The sequence below is a fragment of the Glycine max genome, chromosome 6, assembly GCF_000004515.6.
Source record: "Glycine max cultivar Williams 82 chromosome 6, Glycine_max_v4.0, whole genome shotgun sequence".
NCBI classification, from domain to species: Eukaryota; Viridiplantae; Streptophyta; class Magnoliopsida; order Fabales; family Fabaceae; genus Glycine; species Glycine max.
Window position 1 is genome coordinate 272,995 of NC_038242.2, and position 26,585 is coordinate 299,579.

Below are 26,585 nucleotides of genomic sequence, written 5' to 3' on the forward strand. Positions count from 1 at the left end.
TATAGATGACAATCGTATAATTGAATGACCACACAAAAAGCAATTACATAAACAGAATATTTAAAACCAAATTTATATTAATAGTGTTCATGAGTTGGATTAGAATAAGTTTAGCTAAATTCATTATTCGATTTTATCAAAATTATACAAGTTGAATTGAATTGAGTTTGTGTGATTTTGTTGTTAAACTTGATCACAAATGTTTTAGTTTGAGTTGGATCAATCAAGTCTAAACAATTAAAATTATTTTAAATATTCTAAAAAAACAGAATTTATTTTCTTACCAATTTTAACACATTCTAAGGAATAAGGGTATTGTATTTTTTCAACTAAAAACAAATACACGTTCTAAGTATACTGTATTTCTTTAATTATTATAACTTATTTATTATTTGAATAATCTTTTATAAGTAACAACAAATAATCCGTTTAAACAAGTCTACGGACTATGGATTACTAATCTTACTAAACAATCAATACTCAAGAATTTATTTATTTTTAACATAACTTATAGATGCTGCAATTTCCTTGGCATCGACAAGAATTTATTTATTTTTAACATAACTTATAGATGCTGCAATTTCCTTGGCATCGACAAGAATTGGTTGTTAAATTAGTCACAACTATGTCATTAAATGCTTTATATTTTTAATTATATATATATATATATATATATATATATATATATATATATATATTAAATTAAATATTACATCAACATATTAACTTCATGGTTCAAAAATCAAAATTTATTATTCAACCCATACATAAATAGATTTAAATGGATTAAGTTGAGTTAAACTCAAATACTTAAAAACGTTAAAATAAAATAATTGAATCAATGTGTCAATTTGAGTACAAACATTACTCATGTATGTGAACACCCCACCCCTACTTTATATTGTTGTTTAATAATGTGATATTATATTATTTAATAAGTACAATATTTTTTCAATGGTGGAATATCAAATTTAAACTCTATGTGAATCTTTCACAACTAAACATCTTTTGTAAATATGAAATACTTTTCTTCGAAAGCAGTAACTAACCTTTGTCGAAAACCATGAACACATAATGTGATATTTTTCTTTCAACATGATTTATTTCATGCTCAAAGGTTAATCAAATTCAAACCCTGGGTTGGATAATTTTTTTTATTGATATATATTTAAGAAAAGTAGAAAAATAAAATAAAAGCAAAATATTTTCTTTTATATATATATATATATATATAAACATTCCAGTTTATCGAACATGTCCCACGCCTACGCGTGAGAAGAAATCCGAGTTGCAAGGAACTATGTAATAATTATTTTGTTTGGTACCCATGTAATTCTTTTAGGACAACACGACCTGGGCCAGCCCAACAGAAAAGGGTGTGAGCGTGAGGACTATTGCACTACCAAGGCTCACTAATAGTACGTAATGAAAAGAGATTGTTGAATTCATGCAAAATTCGATAGTATACCTATACCTATACAATTCAATAAGCACTTACGGCTGGATCTTGATCCTCTTTTCGTCGCTTTACTTTGAATATATACACCATGCAAGACGAGGCATGAAAATGTAACAGCAGTTGAATACGAGGACGTTATGTGTGGTCAAAACGTGTCACAATCCAGTTTATCTGCAAGGAGTACATTATAGTCAATTTTTTGTTGGGTATAACCGGGAACGTTTTCTAGCATAAAGCATCTTACAATGTTGTTTTCGGGTTTAGTCCAATAAAATCCTTGAACAGCAATCACGGCCAAGTTTGAAGATACGATGACAAATATACTCAAGGAGTGTTTTCCCATCCACTCCAACAACGCTGTCAAACGCCTGTGACCATGAACATCTACCTACATGCATTTGGGTAAATGTATTACAATCATATTGGGTTCCTTACCAAAGAAAAAAATATAGCCTATAAATAAAGAAGGAATCGTATATAATATCTCTGTCCATATAGTTTTCTCCGGTAGCATCACTTGGCACTCACCAGAAAATATAAAGCAATGAATGTGAGACCAGAAGCTGCAGAAGTTAGTAGCATATAACTGACTGTGTACAGCGATTTATTTAGAGGAATTCCTGAAAACAAACGGCAAAAAGGAAGGAAAAAAAGAAGTCAATATAAACTTTTCAATGGCATCAATCAACATAGAAAGAAGTTAATTTGCTGAAAAACTAAACAGTCATATGATTATGAAGAGAGAATGCTCAATTTATTATTAGTAAATAACTGTTAGATTTCATCTTAAAACCAATTGACATTAAGTAAAGTTGTCCAACAGATATATAAGCTGCACTCCAAGAATTGGGGCAGCCGATGTGGGACTTAGGTATTTTCCAATAATAACTTCTAGTAGGCTCTTCACAAACTGAAAAAGCCAACAGATGGTTTACAGCTCAAACCTATTAATGCCAGAAACAGTCCAAGAGCCAAAAATGAAAGGGAAAAACACATCCAGTTGTATAGGCGCCCTTTGTGGTCCTACAGGACAAGCATACAGAAAAGAAAAAGGTCAGTTGACTTAGCTCTACCAAATAACCAACAAAGAAATTTAAAGCCACAATTTAAAGTACATGCGTGGCAGATTATTCAGTGCCAAAATAATCTACAAAGGGAAGTGCACTATTAGACCATAGAGTTAGGATTTAAAGAACTTGTATCTTGAAAATGTTAAAATTTTACAGGCATCGAGGTTTGGAAACTTGATACATGATCTCACCTGTAGATGGGCAAGAACGTGACCATACTGAAGTCCAATTATGCACGAAACTGCAGCTGTTATGGAGCTGTGAACAAGTGACGAAAATTACAGACTGATATATAGTATGAAATGTTGTTCAAAGAATATTTTCTTGCCAAATTATCAGCAAAAAATCAGAAAGACTGAGAATCAGGAAAAAATGACTACATTATCAACACCTATAATTTACTCTATAAAAATGAATCATGGAAACTAGACTACAACAGAAGGAACTAATGCATAAAGTGATCACATCATTAAGTACAACTGATAACAGTCACAGAAACATGGGGTCAGTCAGGTAAGAAAGACTGTTCCAAAGAATAAAGGCCTATAGATGAATATCACCTGAAAGAACATCACAACTTGGTCTTTCCTAAAAAGTAGAAACCTTTAAAACTCTCTTGTAAAAAAATGTTTCTTATAGAAAGATGCCTGCAAAAATAATTGGATTAAATTACCTAAGTATAGTGATTGAACCTGTCCTAACAAAGGACTGCTAGATCAAAGCATTTGGTAAAGTTATCTATAGTATAAACCAAACAAGGAGGTCATTGGAGATATAAAGTTGGGTGGATGGTTAAGAAACAAGGGAAGCAGGGAAAGATCATGGGTTCGATCCCCCTTGCTGACAAAAAAATAACAATTAACATTTGTTTGTTTGTTTGTTTGTTAACATTTGCTGATAAAAAATAACAAGGATGTCATTTTTTTATTAGGGGTTTGAAAAGAAAAAACAATTAGATTTGATTTAAAATAATATTACTCGGACCTTGTTATATTGTCTCAGTAATCTTAATGGAATACTTTGTTTAAAGAGAGTTTCTAGAAGATACATCTTCTAAAAGCTTCCTGATCAGCAAAGCGATCATTTTCATATGCAACAGAAGCTTCCAGTTGCACACAGCATAGCAGTCTCAGAACATTTAGAGTGGTTACCTTAAAATGCCTTCTGGGTCAAAAGGAGCATGACACCATGAAGGTGAACTATCTGAAACTTGACCCTTAGCAGACATATTGCACCCCTGAAAGTTAGATCATCAACAAGGCATTAACATGTCACATTGTGCAGTAAAGCATTGAACAAAGAAATGGGATCAACAATAATATACCTTGAGATTTCTGTAAACAGGCTTTCTATACAGATGGTCAAGACCAAGAATATAGCGATCAATCATTCCAGCAGAATTACAGGCAGGTCCAAGATCACCTCTCACTGAACAATTCACCTGATATTGAGTTGAGAACATTGCATGCATTATTAACTAAATATTTTGAATTTCACCACCAGTATATTCTTAAACAAATGAATTTTAAACATGAATAAGCAGGTAAGTTTTTTTTTATATATAGAATTAATAGGCATTTGACAGCTATCTACAGAGTAAAATTTGATAAGAATTCAAATTTTGAAGGTAGCAGTTGGAAAGTTTAAATACTACTGTTAGAAACATTTAATCACCCCTCAGCTGTAGCTTGAACTATACAGCATGTACATTCTACCCTAACTACCATAAGTGCCAAGGAGTAGCAAACAGAAACAATTTTCTTTAACCATAAAGTTTTCAATATTAAAAAGTATGAAAAACAAATGCAAAACAAAAATTGATGCAAATAAAAGATAGCAGACTGAGGAATGAGGAGTGCTGAGCCTACTCTCACCATGTAAATATCACCACCACCAATAGGAGGCAATGAAGAGGTCGAGGCTGATACATCAAACTGCCAATCTGGAACATATAGACCATACAGTAATCCAGAGTAAAGTGCCAACAATATTACTGCAACAAACCTGCATAAAAATATTTGTAAAATTATGAGTAAAGGAGGACCACATGAGAGAAATATGAATATACTGGATGTAATACTAGATTAATGTATTTTGCTGACTTCATTCAATGTGAAATGGAATAAATCCTGCTATTTAAGTGTATTTAATTTTCTACTAACAACTTTGGGTTGGGACTTCTGAATTTAGAAAGTGCCCAGTTAGAGATGTTAAGTTTTACTTTTAAACATCTTGAGGCAGCAAATAGGTGTCTGAAATTATTATACTTATCAAGGATGATTTTGGTTGACTTTAGAGACAGTCTTGATTAATAGGGCAATCAGATATAGACACATTAGAGCCCTCAAATTTAATAGTACTGACATGAAAACCATACCATTGCCAGTAGTAACTTTTGACGAAACCTAATTCTTTCCATCGTGGAGCTGGAAGCCAGATCTCGCATAAAGCTGCAACAATGTATCCAATAGATATCCTCTGGATTCATAGATGATGAAATGAAATTCGTTAGCTACTGCAAATAATATGTATGCATAAACAAAATACCAATATGAACCATCCGTTATGAGATAGAGTCATATATCCCATCTATATCAATATTAGTTACATTTAATTGTACAGAGAAATTTTGGATGAAAAGTAGTCAAGAAATTACAAAAGATTATGTAATGGAATATAGATGAAGTTACCTGTAAAATGCCCAGCCACCGAATTCTTTGAATGTCAACACCAAAAGTCAAGGAAGTAACTCCGTGAAAATAGCCACCTGAAATGAATACAATTGCAAGATGTGTTATTTAAGTAGAGTGGCAGGAACAGGTGTTGGATGAGCAAGAAGATATTACTACCTTGAAGAAGAATACCAAGAGCAAAGAGGTTGAGAGCTCTAGCAAAAGCTTTCCATGTAGCTTGGGTTCTATGAGGCCTTCTCTGACGTTTGATGAGGAAAAGAAAAAAGAAGAAGGCTTTAATGAATGAAGAGGAGAATAGGTAAAATTCATGTGAGAAAAATAGGTAGGAAGGTAGGTACCTTATAAACGAGGGCAAGAGAAATTCCAGCAATGAAAAGAAAAAAAGGCATGACGAAATCAGCCAAGTGAATCCCATTCCAGGGGGCATGAGCAATGATGGGGAAGATGGAAGCAGCATAATCCACAAATATCATAAGCTGAAAGAAATTCAAGAAAGGAAGAAATAGAATTTATTGGGTAGAAAGCAAAGAAAGAAAGAAAGAAAAGAGCTAGTTAATTACAAAAACAGAGAGGCCGCGAAAGACGTCAAGGGAGGCGATTCGGGTGTTTTGAAATTGAGTTGGCTCGGAATCGTTGAGAAGCAGCGGCTGTGGATCAGCCATGGAGATTCAGGCGGAGCAATAGCAGTATCCTCCGTCAGAGTTGTTTGATTTGAGACAAAACTAGGAAAGATGCTCTATTGTTCCAGTTTCAGTTTGGTTTTTGGTGTTGACTAAGAATGCAAAGGATGTGAGCGTGAGAACCTAAGAACAAACATGCTTATGCTGCTCAATGTCTTTGACAGCGTGGCGCCAGCTCATTGGCCCAACCCCTACCCCAACTTGTCTTTGTCCCAGATTTCTAGGAATATAGTACATGTCTTTTCATTATTAACAAAATACAAATACTAATAAGAATAACAACATCTTTAATCATTGTTATTAGATGCCGTTCTTTTAATTTTATGTAACTTTAAGTATTTTATACAAAAATTATGATTTGTGTGATGGAGGGAATACATCCGATTCTTACCCACTGAACAACTTTGTTACTAACAAGTGTGATATTGGGACATATTTACATACACATATGAGTATGACCTTCACCAAACAGTTTTAAATTTTAATTATTTTCATTAGTGGGCAATGGATAAACCCGTAGTAGCGGAGGTACTATGCATTGATTAAAATATTTCACGGGAACACGAGACATTCCATCACACGCACTGCAAAGCCAATCATTCTTTTTAGGAGGGGACAAATATATGAACAAAAAATTAAAATAATAAACTCAATTAAGCAATAGTCCAATGATTCGTAAAAAAAACAAAGGTTATTTGGATAAAATATTGGACAAAAAATACTTGTATAAAGAATATTGCATTGCGCGTAAAATAAAATAAAAAATATTGAAAGGAGTGCTATATTATAAGCAGTGGCAAGGCTTGAAAAAAATAGATGATGCAAAATGACGAATTGAAACTATATTCAAAAAAAAAATTGTTGTTTATAATAATTTTATTCTGGTCGAATATAATTGCTTCCAATAATAAAAGATATTTGAAGTTTATAAAAAAAAATGTTTGATTATGAGGTGAAAACACGCATTAAATTTGTGCCAAGCTCCTACATTTGATAAACAAATGTTTGTAGGTCCATAGGCACATTGTGGGCGGATAGACATATTTGTAGATCCTTTCTAACTAGGGTTAATAATCATGATAATTGGTAATTCCGTAAGAATTAATTAAGGGAGTAAAATACAATAATATCACCTTTTTGTCTGATATGTCTCCTAAATACTAACGGAAGCACTGTTATAAAACAAACACTTTGATTAAAATAGAATAAATTATATAAATTACTACTAAAATTTCGTGAAATTAATTTTCTTTTATCCTTACATACTAACATCCTTAATGATTTAAGAAATATTATACTGACGTCCCTTGTATATTATACAAACTCTTTGATTGTTTGAAAAATACTACACTATATTTTCTTATGAGAAATTGTTTCAAAATGTTAAAAAGTAAACAATAAATTTATGTATTTTTATAATACCTGAAAAAAGTAATTAGTGTAATTTGCTTAACAAAATAAAATGTAGATGGCATGCAAGTCTGTGTTGTGATCTTATATATTTAGGTAGTTTGGAGTTCGACCTTGATACAAATTGTTGAGAAATCATAAGGTAATTATGGGAAAGATTTTCATGAATGAAGCAGAAGCCAAGCACACAAGTACGTACATAGGTTGGTGTTGGGGTTGAATTAGAGTTAATTAGGCTTGAAGGGAGGAGAAAATGAAGTTACTGATTGATTTTTAAAATTCCACGGGAAGCATATCATAGTATAGAATTTGAAATTGATATAGGAGAATGAGTAGCCTAGCTAGGCATAAGATCAAGGGCAGTGACAAAGGTGTTTGGCCGTGAGCACTAAATATTTGCTTTTCTGATCGATGGCCAAAACATTCAAATACAAGACTCGTGGAAGATTTATTTATATTACTATATATCTTGCAATACAATTTTCAAACATTAGTCGGATAAATAAATGATAATAATTGTACCTATAACATCTCCCATGCCTTCCTGAAGGAGTTTCTTAAGTGAATAAATTCTTTTTTTTACTGATTCTTTTTCATTCAAATAAATTAATACGATAAGGAGAATTTTTTAAAAATAAAATTTGTATCTTCTACAAGAAATTATTTCTTAATAAAAAGAAGTAATATTTATTATTCAAAAATTATGTATGAACACCATAATTAAATTAAATTAAAAATAAAAAATATATAAAAGTATATTTTTTTTGAAATTTTCAAAATTTTTTTATTATTGAAACAAAATTATGTATGAATATCACATTATATTATGGGACTACAATAAATAACTTAAGAAATTACAATTAATTAAAAATATTCTTTAGAGGCTAAAATCAACACATGACTCTCACATACTCACTCACCAGAAAAACTACTCCATTAAATATATATCATTGACAAGCTAATGATCAAGCATATTCTATTATGCATTGATCTCCAATATACTACCTAAATAAAGCTATCTTACATAATTAACAATGTTAACAATTTTGCAAAATCATCTTACAGACATTTTATGCATAATTAAAAGCAATCTTCGAGAAATGTGACCACCAAGAATTAACAATGTTATGCCAATGCCGAGTAGCATTCTTTGTTGCTAATGGAAACATGATCATGAAAGTCATGCACTAATTCCACATGCATGCATTATAACACATGTGATTTTTAATAATATTTTTTAAACATTTATTATAAATGTTACTAAAAAAATTTGGTTGTCAAATATAAATAATATTATTAATATATTTTTACAATATTTTATCATTATGATGACGTATGTCTTTATGGAAAAACAATTCACTTGTTATTCCAGAATCTTTTAACATTACTTTACTATCGACTGGCAGGGGTAACTAATGAAAAACATTCTCCCTTACATATGCATTACCTGTCATATTAAAAGAAACATGAACAATTTCTTCATTTCAAAACACGTACGGCATATAGGATTCTCAAATAGTACAACGAAAATATAAATGTAATGGCAGCAAAGTCCACTAGCTAGAAAGCGATCTAATTTGGTTAAACTGTTAAAGTACCCAGTTCAATTATAACATAATCCAGTGTGCAAAGTATAGCACCGAACTTCCCCTGTAATACTCATTATGATTCGACTCTTTTTACTACATTCTGAGTTATTATGAGAATAATTTATAACTTTCCACACTAATATACGTGAATTCGTCCTTGTTGTTATTGCCCCAATTAATGTTCCACAGAAGATATTTTATATCAAGAAAATCATATAATGTTTTTTACAGCACTACTTTGAGCAATATATTTTCTTATCCATCATCATCACATCAATCATTTTATCCCATCTCTCTCCTCTTTCAAACTTTGTTTTTGTTGTGAAAAACAAATTGCATAAATTTGTTCTATAATAATTATAATTTATCATTGTACTGTTAGTTGTTGAACTTAGTTATCCACTGGCACAACCTGAGTTTTTAAATTTTAAGTAATCACACAATAGGATTTTTTTTTTTCAAAAAAGAAGAAGACCCAATTTGGTTCTAGAAAAAAAAAATCCCTAATTGATTCTTCTGAATTCTAAAGTTTGAGTAGTAATTTTTTCTCTACTCTTGACACATGATTAAACCTTGAAAATGAATATCAAATAAGCTCTGAAAAAATTATTAGTAAGCTAAACCAGTCATTTAAATGTTAATCAAAGTGTCTCACTTTTGTAATATTGAGTGATTAAATGTTTTTCGTTTTTACTAAAGATGAAAGTGTTTTCTATGTATTTTTATGAACCAATTTGGGCATTAACAATTAAATTCAAATAAAAGAAAAACAAAAATAATCTAATTAGAAATATTAACAGTATGAAATAAAATTATATCGTCAATTAATCAAGTATTATTATATGGTAAATTATTGATTTTTGTAATAATTATTTTAAAATAATTTATAATTATTTGAGCATATAAAAACGTTTATAATAACAATGTATCAATAATAAATTAAAAAAAAAATGGCAATAATTACATATAAACCACACATATTGTGCGAGGGAACTATCTAACAGTTTCAGATTGAGCATGTTTTGTTTACTGATCATATATATAGAATACAAGCATTGATTGGTTACAGTTTGGTCCAGTTCTTAAAATTGCAAACCCGACTATATAGATTCCGGCCTAGGAGGAGGTCTCACTTGACGCCGTCTTGTTTCTCGTCTCCGATGACTCCGCCTTTTGTCACTGGCCAGTGATCTTATAAGGGAAATATGGTCAGTGATTCTTGAACATGCATGTATTTCACATATATGCATATGTGGGTTGCTACAAGTTTGTTGATATGTATCCTAATCAAGCAAGTTATGAATATTATTAGCTTCGATCTGATCCATGATTCATTTTTTTTTTTGAGGGAGTCCATGATTCATTTTTTAAAAGTTATTTTCCTTTTTGATTTAAAAAATAAGCTCTACAATTTCTTAAGAATTTTTCAAAAAGTATATTTGATATAATTTCCCTTTTTAAAGAAAAAAATCCAAAAAGCAAACAAACACGACTTAATATTTCATATAACATTCAAATTTAAGTATTTTTTTAAAGTAAAACATGAGAATAAGGATTAAACTTGAGATATTATAAGAAAGATGTAGATTTGATTTTCACATTATATATTATTATCATTTGGGGCGAGGGGGACAATAAACTTTAACAACATTCGCATTGCAATACTTATGAAGTGGGGTATCTAATAGGAATCGGCCGGTGCTCATCCAGCAATACAACCTGAAGGGTTGTATGGTTCAAAACTAAATAAGCATTGATCGCTATTTTTTTTGTTGAATCAGCGGGGTAATAGCCCCAGTAATTTGATTAAAAATCACGGTAGAACTTAAATTCACACGAACAACAGCAAAAACCTTAACTTGATTTAACAGAATAAATCGTGATTAACTATACTATCTGCCACCTGATTGATTTCCTTCCCTTAAAACATGAGACCAAGCGAAATTTCCTCCTGAACTCTTGTATTCGTTTATACTTTTAATAGTTTGGAAAGCGGGATGAGTATTGGGGCAATCTTTTAATAACAACATTGATCGCTTATTTAAGTATATGTGCTTATGCTTTTAAAAATTAAAACAATAAATCATTTTTAAATAAAATATATGTTTTAGTGATTGGATGTTCATTTTTTAAATAATTTATTAATAAAATATAAGGATCTGAGTTTTTGTCCAAGGAGAGGTGTTAGTTAGAAAAATTAAGTGCTTATGAGGTGCTTAAATTGAAAAGAAAAAAAAAAGTAAAAATAAGTTATGCAAATATGTAAGATCCATTTAAGTATCTTTTAAGAGTTGCTGAATTTAATGATTGAATCTGAGATTAAAAAAAATTAGTTCTATAATCAATCCAATAAATCAAAGTGTTAATCACTACTCAACTTAGAATGTCACGTGACATTAGTGATTAGTGATTACTTTAGAATTCTAATACAAGCTTATGGGATATATATGGCGGGTCCCACCAAAAATTTAAAGATACGGTGGTTAAAAAGAAAAAAAAAATACTTGTTCATGACTATATGCGGATTCTACTAAAGCAATTAGTGAAGATTAAGAAATCGTTAGAAAAATATTTAATGCATTTTACAGGTTTAAGTAAGCATTTTTCTAGTAGCTTTTAACCACAAAAAAATGAATCGCTATAAAATATAATTAAAATTGACACATTTCCATCACTTAATAACAAGATTTGATCATAGAGTAAAAATATGGATGGAGAAAAATATCAAGGATTAAGAGGTTAATTTTTTGTTTAGAGACCAAAAGTGAATTAAAAATGTTTATGGACTAAACATATGATTTATCCAAAAAAATTAGGCTTTATGTTAGTTTTAGTTCATTATGTTCCACAGATGTTTCGCTTTGATACATTAAGTTTTAAAAGTTTCATTTGGATCTTTTGTGTTTTTGAAATGTATCATTTTGATCATTATTTCAATTTTTTGTTAGAAACGTTATTGTTTTGTTAACTTATAAATTTTAAAATGGTTCAATATCACTTTTGGTCCATTATGTTTTACAATTGTTTTACTTTGGTGGTATATTATGTTTTAAAAGTTTCATTTTGGTCTTTTACATTTTTTAAATATATCGTTTTAGTCTCTTTTTTAATTTTTTATTAGAAACGTTAGTGTCCATTATTGTTTTAAATTTTAAAGTAGTTAAGTTAATATAATGACGACAAAAAATTGTCACTATCTTTTTTATTTAAAAAAAACCACTAAGTAAATGAAAAAATATGGATTTGAAATCACGAACAACAATAATCTTCACTATCACATACCCATTATCTTTTCGTCGTTCCGCTTCTTGTTGTCGATCTAAAAAGATCATTGCCCTGCCTCCGCTTCTATCTCTACCACAACCACTCTACTCGGCTGGAATTGCAGTCTCATCTAACGACAATAATCGTCTCACTGTCATCGCCGACAACAATGTGTTGGCAAAGGCAAAGAAGAAGAGCGATAGTGCCCGATTATGGATGAGATTTGATCGATTGGGTCAGTCATAATCATCTTCCAATGAAATGTACCATTTGGCCTTTCTTTGCGTTGCTTGACTTCGCTCGATTCGTTTGTAGATGTCGAATGAAAAATATTCTACTTGCCCAGTCCAATCGTCCGCAACAATGGAGGTCTTTGCTCACAAACCTCACAAAGAGTCGCATTTTGACTTTCTTGTTCAAATTTGAGTTAATTGGCAAGTTAGGATCATGTTTTTATCTTTCTTTATATCTTGAATTTTCAGTGATTCTAGCGAGATTATGTACTGATATTATTCGATATGTGCGGTGCTACATTTTGTACCTTTTCAGGTCTAGAAGAGATGATGGTTTTTTAGTTGTCTATTTTTTTTTTTTAAATAAAATAAAGATAGTGGTGGATTTTAACTACTACTATGTAAAGTTAATTATTTTAAAAGACTTAATGTCAATTTTGATTCATTATGTTTCACAATTATTTTACTTTGATATATTAAGTTTTAAAAGTTTTATTTTAGTTTTATATATTTTCAAAATATATTATTTTGGTCATTTTTTAAAATTTAAAAGTCAAATAATAACATTTTTTTTTACAGAAAATCAAAAAAAGTACAAAAATAATACATTTTGAAAACATAAAGACCATAATAAAACTTTTAAAACTTAATGCACGAAAATAAAATAATTGTAAAACATAATGAATTAAAACTGACATAAAGTCAAAAAATAAAGAGGATCATTAAGGGTGAAACTATGTATTTTGGAGGGGGGCCTCGGTCCCTTGATTTTTTTAAATTATATTTTTTAATATATGTAATATAATATTTAATAATAAGTTTATTATTTTCATTTAAAATTTTAATTATAGAAATAATAGTATTTAAATATTAATTATTTATTTTATTTCTTGAAAAAATATTTTATTCCATTTTATAGTATTTAATACAAAAATAATGCTATTTTTCTCTTTTTACACAAATATATCATTTTTTTATAAATATTAATATTTTAAGGTCTTCATCATTTAAATAATTTCATTTTATTTATTTTTATTTTAAATAATGTTTATTTATTTCCTTTGTTATTATCATTTCCTTTTATAAAATGTATTGTTGTTATTTAAAATGTTATAAATATTTAGATTTGTAACTAGATGGCTTTATTATTTTTCTTTGGTTATAATTGATTCGAGGAATCAAATATTATTTATAATTATTATTTTTCTATGAGATAAAGTTACACTAAATAAAAGATTAATAACTTAATTTTTGAGATATATTAATAATTATTCTCCTTTTTTTATTATTATTTATATACTTTTTTCTCTTATCTTATATTTATTTTTCTTCTTATGGTTAACTCCAATCTAATTTTGACGTTGAGGGTATGAATTTAATTTATATTTTTTTTACTATAAAGCATGATTTTTTGGTCTAAATCAAATATATCATTTATTGATCAACGTGTTTGGTGGTTATCATGTATAAGTCTAATTTTAAATTTATGAAGGTAAATATCATTATATAAATTATGGAAAAATAAATTAAATATTAAATCGTACCAAATATTTATCAAAAATGACTTTAATAGATTTTAGGTCTTTTATAAAATAAACAACTGATGATTTTTTTATTACAAAATGATGTAAATTATATTCGGCCTCCTGAGGATCATAATACAAATAATTGGTGGATCTTTTGGTGTGAGCCAGTATAGTGTATGGTGGGTAGCTTTGCGTTCGCGACGTGTGCCTAACACACGAAAGCGTATGGCCTGCGCACTTTAAAAAGTTGGCGATCGTGTGGGAAAGCAGTGTTTTTGTCATGGTCTGCTGCGGGAGAAACTTTTTGTTGAATGTGGACTTTATGGCACCCAATCACCAAAGTCCCACAAAACTTACTTGGCCCAATAAAGACATAAACCTCCCCAAAAATCTACAACCACTACCTCTCACAATAATCAAATACAACTAAATTGTATTCTTGCCCAAAATAAACTTAATAAAATATTTAAAAATTAATATTACATCCTTCACATATCTTTTGGTATTTTTTTTTTTATTTTTTCCAAAATAATTGATGTTTTAAAATTTCAAAGTCTAATGTATTTTTCTTAAATACATCCTTATTTAATATTCCGCATGAGTAATGCAAGTATTAAAGACTAAGGTATTAAATAAATATATTTTAGTCCAAATATAATTTTTTTTAGTTTTATCAAACATTTTTTAATTTATGTGCAATAACTTTAAACATTAAAAGATATGGAAAAAAAAGATATGAAAAAAAGATAATAATTCTGATAGAAGAAGTAAAAATCAAAGAGACATGCATTTTTTTCTTATTTCATTCTCATCACTACTCAACAGTCTATGCCCCTCTCACAAACAAGACGCTCACAATAAGGTTTAGTCTTCACTCATAAGATGATATATGGTTGCAAAATCAGAGTGGGAATTCCCTCTCTTTTAGCACCTTGGAGGAGTTTTTCAATATTTTATTGAGTGCAAATTATATTTAACAAATATTTAAGTATCATTATAAAAGCATTAGCCTATAACCACTTACCAAACTCAACATGAACAACATATACACAAACCACAAGCATTCGTAAGGCTTGCAAGTTTCAACTTGTGTTTGTCTGCGATTGTCAAGGTTTGTGAATCCACGAGTTTTTATTGTTGGACCGGTCGAAAATGACCAACGGCCTAATACTATTAGTTGTACGCATTAATTTGATTTAGGAACTTTGTTCATACAACCTGCTTACCTTTTGGTAGTGATGAGATATTAGTGATTGTTGCTTTCAAAAAGGAAATAGGCTTAATTGCAAAAATAGTTTTTCTATTTTTTTTTTAACTCACTAAATCGATTTTCCTATTTTTGTAATTTATTATCAAAGTTTTCCTTTTTTTCAAATTGACTATCTGAGTACCCAAAATAAAAATTGGATGTTGATCGTTAATGTAAAACGTTGACAATCATGAGTCTACATATAATTGGTTGTTTAAGAGATATTTACAAATTAACTCTCATCAATGATTATCTTAGTAACAATGACTGATGAAAAATAATTCACCACAAAGGCCATAGAATCGAACCTTGACCTCAACTTTGCTTTCTACAAATGCTCTTGTCGCTAGACCTTCCATCTTCCTCATCATCATTGTAATAATTGAAAAGAAACAATCGTTGAAGGAGAGACAATGAAGAAGCAGAGCGTATACAAAACCAAGAAGAGGATATGGGATTTGTGCACAAATTCGCCATCAATATCATAAGATCTGGTGAAACTCTTTCCAGATTTGAAATATCACCTGTCCGTTCATCGCCATCGCCATCACCTTCTGCACCTTGGTTGTCGGATGAGGATTGAGTCTAGGTTTAAGTTTGGATTAAGAATTGAGGGGAATGTGAAAGTTAGGGATTTATGGATACCGAGAAGGTTTTCTGATTCATGGAGGAAGTTTACGGGTTTAAAAAATAGATGAGGTAAATTGTTAGTAAGATAATTATTATGAGGATTGATTTGTATATATCTCTTAAACGACCAATTATTTACAAACATGTGACAATAATGTGTTTTACATTAATTATCAACGTCCAATCTTTAGTACATTTAAAAAAAAAAACTCTAATAATAGATTAAAAAATAAAAAGATCAATCTAATGAGTTAAAAAAATAAATAAGGAGACTATAAGGAAATAATGAAGATCATATTAATTTGAACAACCAAATCATGGTAACATCAGAAGAGTATATATACACATTTGAATCTTATTCACCACACACTACAAATCCAAGTAATTTCGAAAGCTGCAAAATTTTACTGGTTTAAGTGATGTAAATAATCGAATTTGGCCATGAATTCCACGTAGTCAATACACTGGAAAAAGGGTTGTCAATACACTGCAAAATTTATTACTTTTCCCGTTTTATCCCTTTTTTCCTTTTCTCCGTCTGTCTGACTCTCTCCATCAGCCTTCATCTTCCTCTAATTCCACCATTGTGTGGCACTGCTTCTGGTGGCTTTTTTTTTTTTCCTCTGATGATTGGATTAAATGAAAATGAAAACAACGAAGCTTTGTGCCACACAACTAGATCTACCAAAAAATCAAAACCAGATCCGCTCCACAATCAGATCTATAAAAAAAATGAAACCCAAATCCACATCGGTGCTTCCGATGGGCATCTGAGAAGTAGCTGGTGAAATCGAGGAAGAAAAAGGCGATAGAATCGACGCTGAAAGGGTGGGGCCAGAAGGATTGAGTGAAGGAAATGGGAACGAAGTGGAGGAACTCGAGGACGACGGACTTTGGGCACAGATCGATGGAATCGGGACAGTTAGAGGATGTCAGAAGCACGTCGGGGAGGACAACATTCAGCTGAATGAAGGAAGGAATGAAGTTAAAATTTTATACCATCTTAACGGTCTCCATTACTTTTGCACACGAGATTTAAACACTCATACTAAAAATTCAAAATATGTACATTAGCAAAACTCTTAGATAAATAGTTAACTATGAATTAATTATTATGCTAAATTAAACATTATTCAAACTTATTAATGCTAAAAAATTTCTCATGAGTTGTTTAAAATTAAAATATTTTTTGTTAATAAAAGTTGTCGTTGGAGTATTTGACATTCCATTTTTCATACAAACATAATTGCTTAACTATTTTTTATCAATAAAAAAATACTTTCCAAGCCATTAAAATGGCTCATCCATTTATTTCCTATTTTATTTCATTTTAGAAAATATAGAACTATAACAAATTTTCAACTTATTTCCTTAATTTTCTCATTGATAGATATAAATTTTTGGTTACATAGACTTCCCATTTTAAAAGGAGCGAAATCTGCAAAATTGGCATTGGCTATAAAACATAGTTTTAAAAATTATTTTGGAGGAGTCGGTCCTATAAAAAAAAAATTGTTGAATTGGTCCAATGTTTGATCCGAACAAATCATGGAATCAACTTTTAGAATAACCAATAAAAAATTGGGAAACTAAAAAGTAGAGAAGAAAAAACTAGTTCACGGGTCAATAGAAAAATGTTCGATAGAGGGTTGTTTTCATTTGTTCTTAAAAAAAAAATCAACTTAAGGTATTTATCTTAAGCTATAAATTATTAGAAGTTAGAGTTAAAATTTATGGTATTTTGATCTGAAAGGTTGTGTGTATTTTGAATGTTAAAAATGTAAAAAATAATATATTTTTTAAAATTTTAATATCATAATTCTTTAATAGTATTATTATTATTGTTATTTTAATCCTATAAAAAAAAAAAAAAAAAGACAGGGTTAGGTAATACTAATAGAAGGAAGGAAAGAATCAACGTTCCAGTCTTCATTTGTGTTTTTGTAGATAGAAGCCCAGCCATGGATAGGCTTCTATCATCGCCTTCACCCCCTTCTTTCACATTTCTCACTCGATTCGAATCTGCAACTGCAAGATTCATTTTCACACGTTCTCATTCTCACTTGAAGCGGGTCACCTCAATTTGTTGCCAGCATGCTAATCCATCTCCTTTCACTCCCTTTCTCGCTTCTTCCAACCACCCCAATACTTTTCCATCCATTTCCTCTCCTTCAGTTCGCTCCACACCCGAATCCCATTCTCTCAATCAAATCAAAACTGGGGCTTTCCAAAAACCAAAGGTATGATTCTTTGTACTCTCAACAATTGTTATTGCTAATGCCGTTTGGTTATTTGAATTAAAGAGTAAATCAAATCTCCCTGTGTTTGTCGGCAGGTAAAGCTACTCTTTGATTTTTAAAAATTCCAGGGAACCTTACTATCCAATTCGAATTTCATATGTGTGCTAAGGGGGAAGAATCTTCCTTTGAAACCTAAATTAAATGCCATGCTTCTTGTAAATTTAGTTTATCTGTTCTTTTACTGTTTCAATCTGTAACCCTGCTTCAGTTTTTTTTCTTATTTTCTCGCGTACCAAACAAATCTATGACCCTGGTTTGGTACTAGGGCAAGTTGTTAGCTTCTTAGTGGTTTTATATGGTTTTTGTTCCTTGACGGCTTGACCAATTTCTGTGCCAATAAAACATGATCATCAAGTTTCTTGTCAAGTTATGTGTAATTGAATAGAGACTTGGATACACGGAAAGTTATGGGTGGCATATTTCAATTTATTGTTTTATTTTGGTTTTGGATGATATTCTTGACGGTAGTACTTTTGTTTTTCCCTAGATCTTTTAAAATTCTGGTGTATAAATAGGTGTTAAGAAGAAGAAAAAATTCCTCTATGCTTTTTGTCTCAGGCAATAACAGCTCGGACGCTTGTAATACTTTCTGCTCTTGCTATGATCTTAATCCAACCAGCTATTGCACCAGCAGCTTTTGCTACCTTTCAAACTGCTGCCAAGACCGGTGGTCCTGCTGCTGCAGTTGGTAGAAAACTAATCCATACTGAGCTCCTAAGTAGTGCTTGGACTGGTTTCTTAGCTGGCTGCTTGCACACCTTATCAGGGCCTGACCACCTAGCTGCCTTGGCTCCATTGTCAATCGGTCGAACACGAATGGAGAGTGCTGCTGTTGGAGCCCTTTGGGGTTGTGGCCATGATGCTGGTCAGGTTCTTTTTGGGTTAATATTTCTTATCCTCAAGGATCAACTCCATATTGAAATTATCCGAACTTGGGGCACCAGAGTGGTGGGTCTTACTCTGCTAATAATTGGTGCTTTGGGAATTAAAGAAGCTTCAGAAGTACATGCCCCAATTGTTGCATTAGAAAGTGATGAATGCAATGTCAACGTGTATGAATCACTTGATAATCCAACAGTAGGCAAAAAGAAGATAGGTTTTGCTACTTTTGCAACAGGGATAGTCCATGGCCTGCAACCAGATGCATTGATGATGGTGTTGCCTGCCCTTGCTTTGCCTTCACGTTTAGCTGGTGCTGCATTTCTCATCATGTTCTTAATTGGAACTGTAATTGCAATGGGAAGTTATACTGTGTTTATAGGCTCGTGTAGCCAGGCACTGAAGGATAGAGTACCTAGGATAACCGAGAAACTCACTTGGGCTTCTTCCCTTATTGCAATAGCCCTCGGATTGGCTATCATTATTAGCCAGTTTTTTGGGTTTCATCTGTATTAAGTATTAAAACATTTTTAATCAGACTTTTTTTGGTATTTAGAAAAAGTAGAGACGTTGGACAGAAATTTGGGTTGTTTAGAGGAAGTACAATCCAGGAAACATGTGAAATTGATTGTTGATTATTTACTTTGCACTTGAATGTGTGTAGGTATATGTAAGTTCCATGATTCTGCAGCTGAGAACAGCGTAGCTCTTTTGTCTATATTTCTGGAATTTATTTTATATACTGTTGTCTGTCAGAGTTAAATGTATGATGTCTTGGAGTTCACTACATCATGCCATTATTATGCGAGAGTTTTACAACAAAAACAGGATAAAAATTAGTCATTTGAAATTATCATAAATTGTTGGGAGGAAGATGATTCTAAAGAACTGCTGCGTGGTAGTTCTGTCAACAGATTTACTTGTGTTTAGAACTTCATCTGCAATACAGATTGATTGCCACCCTCTCTATTCATGTCTATCAGTGGCAGCAAGAAGTAGCTTCTGCATTTAATGTGTTTTGTTCAGCATCAAACAAAAACTCGCGTCTCTACTCTAAATACTCGCCAAGAGCATCAACCAAAAAAGACGCAGGAGCAAATATACCAAGCTTCCACGTCAAGTGCTGTTCCACACACATTGATAACGTTCATGTCTATTTCGTGAAGTGCCATGGTTTTTTATGTTAATTCTCAAGATTTGGCTGCAGCTTCAATTAAAACTAAATTAATCTTGTGTGTCCAATATCAGCATCAAGTGCTTGCAATATAAGTCTGTATTGGATGTATTGACAAAATCATGATGACGAGTTCCTGATTAAACTAGTGTAGCCCTATCTTAAAGCTGGATAAATTTGAAATCAGTGAGAAGAGAACTGATCAAGAATCCCTCAAACTGGTCCAAATATCGGTACATAAAACTGGTTTGAACTAACATTATTTTATTTTATTTTATTTTCTTTGAAAAATAAAATACTTTGAGTGTTATATATTGTTAATATAAAATCTAATCACAAATTATTTTTAATATCATTTTTAGGTGATTATTATAAGAGTTAACAAATATAACATGGTATGTATTATTTATTCTATTATTAATTTTTATATTGTCGGCGTGTGCATTGTTTATTTTAATATTTTTTATTTATCTAATAAAAAATCAGTAAAAAAATTATACTTTATTACTTTCCACTAAGTAGATGATTACTTGATTTTGTAATTAATACACGTATAAAAAATTCAGTACACTAATCGATTATCTTTTACTATAATCAATTATTTCAGCTACAAAGTATAGCTTACGTGTTTATTACAATGATGTTTTACTTAGAGATTACTCAGAGATTAGTAGCAGATTACTTATTTGAATCACAAGTTTGATCCATGAGTATGTAGAACACTAAATACTTGGTAAGGAAGTTTTATCACTTATAATATATAATATGAATTTAAAAGTATTTCTCACAAAAAACATCAAAATTATATATTTTTACTGAAATTTCATGCCAAAACTATCATAAATAATTAAAGATAAGATTTAACTACTGATAAAAAAATCAATATTATATATATATATATATATATACACCCACAGAAATCTTTTAAACTTTAATTCCTATGTTTTTTTTATACTTATTCAGCTTATTATTTATTAAATGAAGAAAGCCTTAATTTTTTTAATATTTTTAAGACATTAAGTATTTTTACTTTTACGTTTAATATTTTACAATAAAATATTATGATGGTAAATAAGAAAATATTGTAAGAGGTTATAATATTAGTTATATTTTATAAAGAAAGTATTAAATGAAAAATATAAATGTTTTTAATATCTTAGAAACACAAAAAATATTTAATACTTTGGGTTTCATAAAAATTTAAAGTCATTTTTAATTTTGTATATTTTTAGTTATTAACTTTCTCACTTATTAAATGAAGAAAGTTTTAAATTTTTTATTCTTTTAAGACATTAAGTATATATTTTTACATTTAACATTTTTTAAAAATGTTAGGGTGATTAATAAAAAAAATATACTGTGAGAGGTTACAATTTTATTTATATTTTATAAAGAAAGCATTAAATAGAAAAATAAATGTATTTTATATCTTAGAAACATAAAAAGTACTAATACTATGAGTTTAATAAAATATTTATTGTCATTGTAAAACTCTTTGTAATTTTTTTTAGATTAACCTTTTAAATTGTTAACAAATAAAAAATGATCTTTAATATTTATTATTAAAATAAAAGCTTACCATCTTTGGTATCAATTTTAAAGTAATATAAAATTAAAAAACTTAAATAAAAATATTAAAATCAACAAATTTATCATATATAATAATTCAAAATTGAATCACAATATATTTTTTATGTTATTAATTTGTTACCAAATTTTTTTATCGATACACATACTATTTTTCTAATAACTTTTTATATTTTGAAAAAAAATTAACTACCAGTATATTTAATAAATAGAAAATTAATAAAAAGAAATCATCCTTAAAAAAAAACTGGTGATAGAACCATGATAAAAGTTGGCCCTATGAAACTTCTTTTATGGTGAAAATACTTGGAAAAACTAAAATGTCACATAATCAAGAATAAACCATTCATCCGTTTAAAATATCTAAGAAATGGCAATCAGCATGAATAGACCATTCATCACTGACCTGCTATCACATATCGCTCTTAAAGATGATGCATATAATCGTACAATTTACTTTTAATTATAAATTTGTGATATGGAAATATCATCTAATGCATAAAAGGCCCAAATATAAAAGGACATTTGGAAAATATGGTGATTTTCAGTCAACTATTGTTTGCCAAATTTATCAGGTTATCTATCTGCATTGGTATTTTTTTAATGAAAGAGAATCATTAAAGAGACACAATTTGTTTTGCAAGGATAAATACTACTAACAAATAATGTATTGGAACACCTAATCGATATTTTGACTGGAAATCTTAATAGTAGTAACAAATAAGCAATTTTGTTCTTTAAAAATAAAAACTAGTAAAATGATGTCATATTCAAAAGATCAGCCTATACAATTAAAGTCTCTATACTGGACTTTTTAGGCATACTACAGACAGGACAAACTTGCAGAAAAGGCTCACAAGTTTTACACGAACAGAGGTGCCTGCAAGGAAGAATCATAAAACACGATTTTTGAGAATTACAACATTTGCAATCCATTGTCCTTTTCCTAATTTGTTCAACCTCTTCCACCCCACCACCACGGCACAATCTGTTTTCTCCCGTTCCTTCTTCCATTGCCCTGTTTCTCATGTTTTCATCCCAACACGACTCTGCATCCTCTGCTGTCACCCTATACAGAGCTCTTTCTTTCATCTCTTCTAAGGTGTTATGAAGAGACAGTACCATAGCCTCGTTTTCCTCGGCTACCTTCCGCCATGATTGGTTCTCCACCTCCAACCTTGTCAGAAATTCTTTCAACTCAGTGGTTTTCTTTGTTGCTTGGGCAATTTCTTCATCTTTCTGTCTCAACAAATGAAGAGCATTCGCTTCCACCTTCTTCAATAACTCTGACACATGCTGTTTCCTTTGCTCTTGCAACAAAATACTCAATTTTTCATTCTGCACAAAACACAAAACACAAAACAAATGCTGATTAGATTAAGAAAAGACACAAAAAACAATTCTCAATTTTTTAATAACAAATATTGAAGATTTGAAATAGCGGTTAACAGTGAATTTGTCGGGTTCTTTGAAAGTGCAGAGTGCGGGCAAATGTAACCGAAGCGGTCACTTTGTCCTTGATTTCGGCCGAAATTGCGGGTGCAGACGTCTTAATTAATTATAACACCCTGAAAAGAATTGGTAAACTAACCTGTGATCTGATACAGTGATCAATCTCCCTCTGTTGATCAAACACAATAGCCAAGCTTTGAGGATATGAGGCTAAAGGTTGAATAACGTTCTTATGGAGGGCGTAGTGGTGGACATTGGAATTAGAAAAACAAGAAAAGTTGGGATCAACAAGAGACATGTTCTGATTCATCTGCCAGGCATGATGTTGTTCTACTGGTTGTTGCCTATGACCATATGCTGCTTGAGAATTGTCTGCCATTAAATTCTTTGACCCATAAAACGGAAACGGAGGAGCATTGTTGGGAAACAACTGTGCTTCAATGGCCATATCCTGTTAAAATAAACACCGAACCGTTGTTCTTCACCGCATTTGCACGCAATTGCACAGAACAAGATTAAAAGGATGGATCAGATTCAGAGGATGAACTGGGTGTGTTGTGATTGCGAGGAAGACGCAGGCAAGAATCGGAGTAGTGTGGCAGTGCTTGGTGTGCAAGGATGCATATTTATAGTGGGGTGGAAATAATAAATTAATGGATATATTTTGAATGAATAGAAATAGTAACTGAAAAAGTTGAAAAGGAAACAAAAGAAAAGGCCTAGGATACTGCAGAGTCTCTCTCTCTTCTTTTATTATAAATTTCAGAATTAAAGAAAGAGGAGTGTGGGACGCGGTAAGCAACGACGCCCCACATGCAGATTTTGTGACTTAACTCAGACATAGGCGTTTCTTTCGATTTCATTTCAATATAAAGAACACAAAAAACAAAACTGACATAAATAAATTATACCTGTGGATGTGAAAAAGTCAGTTTCCATTCAAGAGTAAAATTTTAACTGTCAGATTTTTCAGCAGTTTCATCTCTTAACAAAGGAAAGGATTCAAACCGTACGATGCGATTTACTGTCTAATAAATAAATATCCATGGAATCCTTTTTCCCCTTCCGTAATTCCAAGTTTATTACTGATTTAGGAGGTTATTTCGCCTTAGAAGTTACCCATTCAGGTTTTGCCAAGCTTATTAAGAAATTAATAAAACCAATGCTATACATTAAATCATGAGATGATCATTTGTTGCCATTTTATTATATTATAAATTTAATTTAAATTATACCCACAAAATGTATAACAAATCGTATATAATAACTATATTAGTTGTAAATGAATGTACCAACAAAAGTTACATGTAAAAAAAAAGTTTGTGTATAGTATATAGGATAGCAGTTTCTATGTATATTACCAAATTGTTTTAGACAGATGTCTTATTAAAATAGAAGTACGTTATTTTAAATCGTGTGAAGTTCTTAGTTTCACATAATTGTATTAGTCAATAATTTCTTTTATTTAAAAGTTTTTTTTTTAATGGGCAATAACTATAGTCAGAGGCTAGTTTTTTCTCAATGTCTACAAAAATGAGACTTATTTCTTTCCATATAAATTTTGCTGGAGAAAAATGGATTCAAATTCCATTATGCATTTCTTTCTACATCAAAACAACATCCTGGTATTCAATAAAAGCAGAAAATCTAAATCAATTTCATACAAAGACCAGAAATCAAGTCATGGTCAACATATTTAAATGCAAAAGAAAAAAAATTAAACAATTCAATTCTAATTAAATATTAAAACTTTATTGCATATCCATTTAAAAATAAATTAAATAAGTCAAAAGAAAAAGTGTAACTCTTAACAATCTACAATAAATAGGCTGAACCTATTGAATATGATTTTATTTATATAATAAATTTTTTGGTCACCATAACAAGTAGAGTCATTGACTTCTGGTGCACCCAAGAGACTGACTATTCTGTATAATAAATTTAAGATCATTTAATACTATGATTAATTAATATGAATAATTATTTATAAATTTTAATATGGAATTTATGAATTTATTTGATAAACTTGATAATTAAAATCAAACCAATTTGGTTTGACTTAGTCCAATTATTGATTATTTTCACTTCAAATTTGAATAAAATCAATTATAACAGATTCAATTATCAGATTTATCTTTTATTTAAACCTAAATTAATAAAATCAGTCAATTAATTCCAACTTTTAAATAATATATCTAAACTTAGAGCTTAATTTGTGCTTCAATTTGTATATTATATTTCTTTTTCACTGATTAATAGATTTTTTGGTAACCAAACCAAGTATGATCATTGACATCTCGTGGTCGTTAGGGGCTGACTGTTTTGCATAATAAATTTAAGATCATTTAATATTATCGTTAATTAATATGAGCAAGTTATTCATGAATTTTAGTATTGTGATCATGATTAAAATGTAAGAAATAAAAAAATAAATATAGAAAAAATTGATAATTGGTCTCAAATTCAATTAAGTCCAATATTGAGATAATTATAATTATTTAAGGTATCATTAAAATATAATTTAATTAATTAAAATGTAAAAAATAGAAAAAATTGATGATTAGAATCAAGTTGCAAATTTTGATAAAGGGATGATTAAATGTTTTTATTTTAAAATAATTTTTTAAAATAATAGGATAAACAAATTTATATTTTAGCTTAACTTCTACATGCTCGACCAACTAGATAATATTTTTAGTATGATTTTAATATAGTGATTATAAAAGATTAAAAACATATAATATATAGTGACCAGTGATTGAATGAAAATATAGTATATGTATTACTTATTTTAATTAAAATGTACTACTTGTAATTTATAAATATTTAACATGCGACTTTTTTATGCCAGGTGCATGCTAACGTTGGTAACTTGGTACATCACCGTTTCACTCTATTTTTTAAAAAAATTAAAAATATTTAATATTCTTATTTATATGATTAAATATCGTTAGAAAAAAATAATTGGATGTTATAAAATCATTTCCGCGTTAATATGAATATATAAGCAGTGATGTCGGGAAAAATGTGGTAAATTTCATTCAACAAAAAAAATCACGTTTTTCCAAAGAAAATTTATCAGCATCAAAATGGTTCTGTTCTTTGAGTAATTATCAATCATTAAGTTTGTTACGTAAAACAAAAACATAAGTTTGGCTCGTTAATAAATAAAAAAAGAGTACTTAATTTTATTTTATTTTTACCTTTTTATAGCACACTTACCCTCTCATACACTTTATAGATCACCATAAATCCATAATCCCACGTTAATCATTTAAGTGTTCAAAATTATATGAATGTCTCGTGTATATAATTAAAATCTCGATCTCATGAAAACAACTCAAACTATTATAATATGGTAGTAATATACTGCGTATACTTTTTTTTGGC

At 29.9% G+C, this 26,585-nt stretch overlaps 3 protein-coding genes across 5 annotated transcripts; 1 reads left to right on the forward strand and 2 right to left on the reverse strand.

Annotated features, from left to right (window-relative positions):
* Window positions 1-1,191: 1,191 nt before the first annotated feature.
* LOC114255746 (uncharacterized) lies at window positions 1,192-6,030 on the reverse strand. Of its 3 annotated transcripts, NM_001368854.1 has the most exons (13): window positions 5,783-6,002; window positions 5,561-5,698; window positions 5,379-5,460; window positions 5,220-5,296; window positions 4,907-5,007; window positions 4,404-4,533; window positions 3,854-3,970; window positions 3,681-3,766; window positions 2,721-2,787; window positions 2,404-2,482; window positions 1,988-2,079; window positions 1,704-1,847; window positions 1,192-1,630 (listed from the first exon to the last, which is right to left on the reverse strand). In NM_001368854.1, exons 1-13 carry the CDS (start codon window positions 5,882-5,884, stop codon window positions 1,595-1,597), a joined length of 1,251 nt encoding a protein of 416 aa, NP_001355783.1. In that variant the 5' UTR covers window positions 5,885-6,002; the 3' UTR covers window positions 1,192-1,594. The 3 variants fall into 3 exon arrangements, with proteins under 3 accessions (NP_001355783.1, XP_040871971.1, XP_040871972.1); XM_041016037.1 differs by having other exon boundaries at window positions 5,379-5,455; window positions 5,561-6,020; XM_041016038.1 differs by lacking the exon at window positions 1,192-1,630 and having other exon boundaries at window positions 1,704-1,843; window positions 5,783-6,030.
* Window positions 6,031-17,707: 11,677 nt separating this feature from the next.
* On the forward strand, window positions 17,708-19,672 carry LOC100812030 (uncharacterized). The gene is made up of 2 exons (XM_006581037.4): window positions 17,708-18,043; window positions 18,662-19,672. Exons 1-2 carry the CDS (start codon window positions 17,765-17,767, stop codon window positions 19,496-19,498), a joined length of 1,116 nt encoding a protein of 371 aa, XP_006581100.1. The 5' UTR covers window positions 17,708-17,764; the 3' UTR covers window positions 19,499-19,672.
* A 2,799-nt stretch (window positions 19,673-22,471) lies between these two features.
* Window positions 22,472-24,052, reverse strand: LOC100815248 (probable BOI-related E3 ubiquitin-protein ligase 3). The gene is made up of 2 exons (XM_003526900.5): window positions 23,335-24,052; window positions 22,472-23,081 (listed from the first exon to the last, which is right to left on the reverse strand). The coding sequence occupies exons 1-2, from the start codon at window positions 23,641-23,643 to the stop codon at window positions 22,527-22,529; spliced, it is 864 nt and encodes a 287-aa protein (XP_003526948.2). The 5' UTR covers window positions 23,644-24,052; the 3' UTR covers window positions 22,472-22,526.
* Between the last annotated feature and the right edge of the window lie 2,533 nt (window positions 24,053-26,585).

What these genes read in the sequence shown, in the direction of transcription:
- LOC114255746 (NM_001368854.1), bottom strand. Translation starts at nt 5,884, where the DNA reads ATGGCTGATCCACAGCCGCTGCTTCTCAACGATTCCGAGCCAACTCAA. An exon ending in TTCGCGGCCTCTCTGTTTTT is followed by an intron (nt 5,699 to 5,782) that starts GTAATTAACTAG and finishes AATTTCTTTCAG; the next exon opens with CTTATGATATTTGTGGATTA. An exon ending in CTGTTTACAGAAATCTCAAG is followed by an intron (nt 3,767 to 3,853) that starts GTATATTATTGT and finishes TCTAACTTTCAG; the next exon opens with GGGTGCAATATGTCTGCTAA.
- LOC100812030 (XM_006581037.4), top strand. Translation starts at nt 17,765, where the DNA reads ATGGATAGGCTTCTATCATCGCCTTCACCCCCTTCTTTCACATTTCTC. An exon ending in GGGCTTTCCAAAAACCAAAG is followed by an intron (nt 18,044 to 18,661) that starts GTATGATTCTTT and finishes TTTTTGTCTCAG; the next exon opens with GCAATAACAGCTCGGACGCT.
- LOC100815248 (XM_003526900.5), bottom strand. Translation starts at nt 23,643, where the DNA reads ATGGCCATTGAAGCACAGTTGTTTCCCAACAATGCTCCTCCGTTTCCG. An exon ending in ATCACTGTATCAGATCACAG is followed by an intron (nt 23,082 to 23,334) that starts GTTAGTTTACCA and finishes TGTTTTGTGCAG; the next exon opens with AATGAAAAATTGAGTATTTT.